Source organism: Lactuca virosa, chromosome 3 (assembly GCF_052849685.1).
Source record: "Lactuca virosa cultivar CGN04683 chromosome 3, Lactuca_virosa_CGN04683_v6, whole genome shotgun sequence".
Classification (NCBI taxonomy): Eukaryota; Viridiplantae; Streptophyta; class Magnoliopsida; order Asterales; family Asteraceae; genus Lactuca; species Lactuca virosa.
The window spans coordinates 79,650,912-79,652,557 of NC_136428.1; the positions used below are offsets into that span (position 1 = coordinate 79,650,912).

Here is a 1,646-nt window from a genome sequence, read left to right on the forward strand (position 1 = left end):
AAGTGTCGGGGCCATAAACGATCGAATAAGGGAGGTGTATGGTCATTTGGGTGTGTGTGCGGCCAGGGTGTGCGGCCAGACTGTGTGTGCGGTTGCACACAGGAGTGTGCAGCCGTACAGAGGGTGTGTGCGGCCGTACACAGGGGTGTGCGACCGTACACTCCTCATTTGTGCCCGAAATGTCGATTTTGAGGTGTTCTAGTGCTAATACCAAGTCCTACTAGTGAATGAAGGCCAAACTCTTCACTTTGGAGAGCTTTAAGGTGTGTACGGCCACCTTATGAAGGTGTGCGGCCGTACACCTTCAAAGGATGAAGAACACGAAGAACACTATGAGTTTTAGGCTTAGATTCAAGTGTCTTACCAATAAAACAAGCTGAATGATGAAGTAGTTCACGTTTTTTAGGCCTTTAGAGTGTTCTTGGATGAAGTTTTTAGAGAGAGAAAGTAGTGAGAGAAAGTGGAGTGCAGCCAAAGAAAAGGAATGAGTGAAGGGGTCACTCTATATATAAAGGGACGAGTGTGCGGCCACACACTCATGTGTACGGCCGTACACTCCTCCTAAGAGAGTGTATGGTCTAAATGTTGTACTACGACTTGGTAGTACTCGACCTAGAACTCAACCTTTGGTTATACGAGGCTTAGAAAGTATCATTACACCCTTAAACGGTGTTAAATGGTGATAAAATCAAGTTTAATATTGATAACATTAATTGATATTACAAGTTAGAAGTTTCGGGTTGTCACACCGCCATTGGTTGTGGTCCAAATTTTCCATCCCTTTTGTCCATTTTAACCTTATGTTGCGTCTGAAAGAAAAAATAAATGAATATTAAATTAAGAAAAAAAAGGAATTTTTTTTTTCAAAATTTGTAGCAAATTACAAAATTTGATTACTTGCATGCACGCGCAAACCCTGAAAAAAGGTGAAATATAATAAATATATTAGAATATTTATTTTTTTGTAATGTTAAATAATTAAATGTATAAAGAAAAATAGCTTACGTGTAATAGACCAAATCAGCTAAGCAGTTGAGCAATTCAGATGCTTCACTGAGTTCTTCACTTCCAACAAGACAAACAACAATGGAGAATATGCATGCAAGTTGTTGTAGATAAAACATGAAACCCTAGATTATGATCAGAAAACAAAAGTTTAATCAATGGTTTGTTTGGTTATGATGGAATGGAATCAGAAAGGAATGGAATGGAATCACAAGGGTCATTACACTCTGTGAGGAATGTTCGATTCCATTCCTATGTTGCTGGCATATAGGATTTTTTTCATTCTGTTCCTTTGTCATAAATATAAAAAATAAAAGAGTTTGAAGAAGATATTACGATGATGCAATTATCGCATTGAGTTGTTTGTATGTTGAACTCATCTTGCAACAGAAACCGAGTAGATGCCACTGAGTTCCCAAAGCACAAAAACACCTGAGAATTGCAAAAAAAAAGATGATTATATATAATATGTTCCCATTACATGATTATTTTTGGTCAACATATAGGAGTTTATAAGATTATAAGAACAGGCATACCTCAGTGCAAAGACATAACTCAGGGTATTTACTTTCTCCACATCTTCCACTACATGGCATATATCTAGCACAACATGTATATCTTGACATATCATTATAGAGAGC

The 1,646-nt window shown here is 37.5% G+C and overlaps 1 protein-coding gene across 1 annotated transcript; it reads right to left on the bottom strand.

Annotated features, from left to right (window-relative positions):
* Positions 1-743: 743 nt before the first annotated feature.
* On the bottom strand, positions 744-1,646 carry LOC145163712 (uncharacterized). Its single transcript, XM_079082504.1, has 5 exons — positions 1,542-1,646; positions 1,342-1,437; positions 1,006-1,130; positions 898-916; positions 744-809 (listed from the first exon to the last, which is right to left on the bottom strand). Exons 1-5 carry the CDS (start codon positions 1,629-1,631, stop codon positions 744-746), a joined length of 396 nt encoding a protein of 131 aa, XP_078938630.1. The 5' UTR covers positions 1,632-1,646.

Bases quoted from the DNA above. Each gene is read 5' to 3' on its own strand.
- LOC145163712 (XM_079082504.1), bottom strand. From the start codon at position 1,631: ATGTCAAGATATACATGTTGTGCTAGATATATGCCATGTAGTGGAAGA. The intron at 1,438-1,541 runs GTATGCCTGTTC...TGCAATTCTCAG, and splicing joins AGTTATGTCTTTGCACTGAG to GTGTTTTTGTGCTTTGGGAA. The intron at 1,131-1,341 runs GTAATATCTTCT...ATCATAATCTAG, and splicing joins AATGCGATAATTGCATCATC to GGTTTCATGTTTTATCTACA.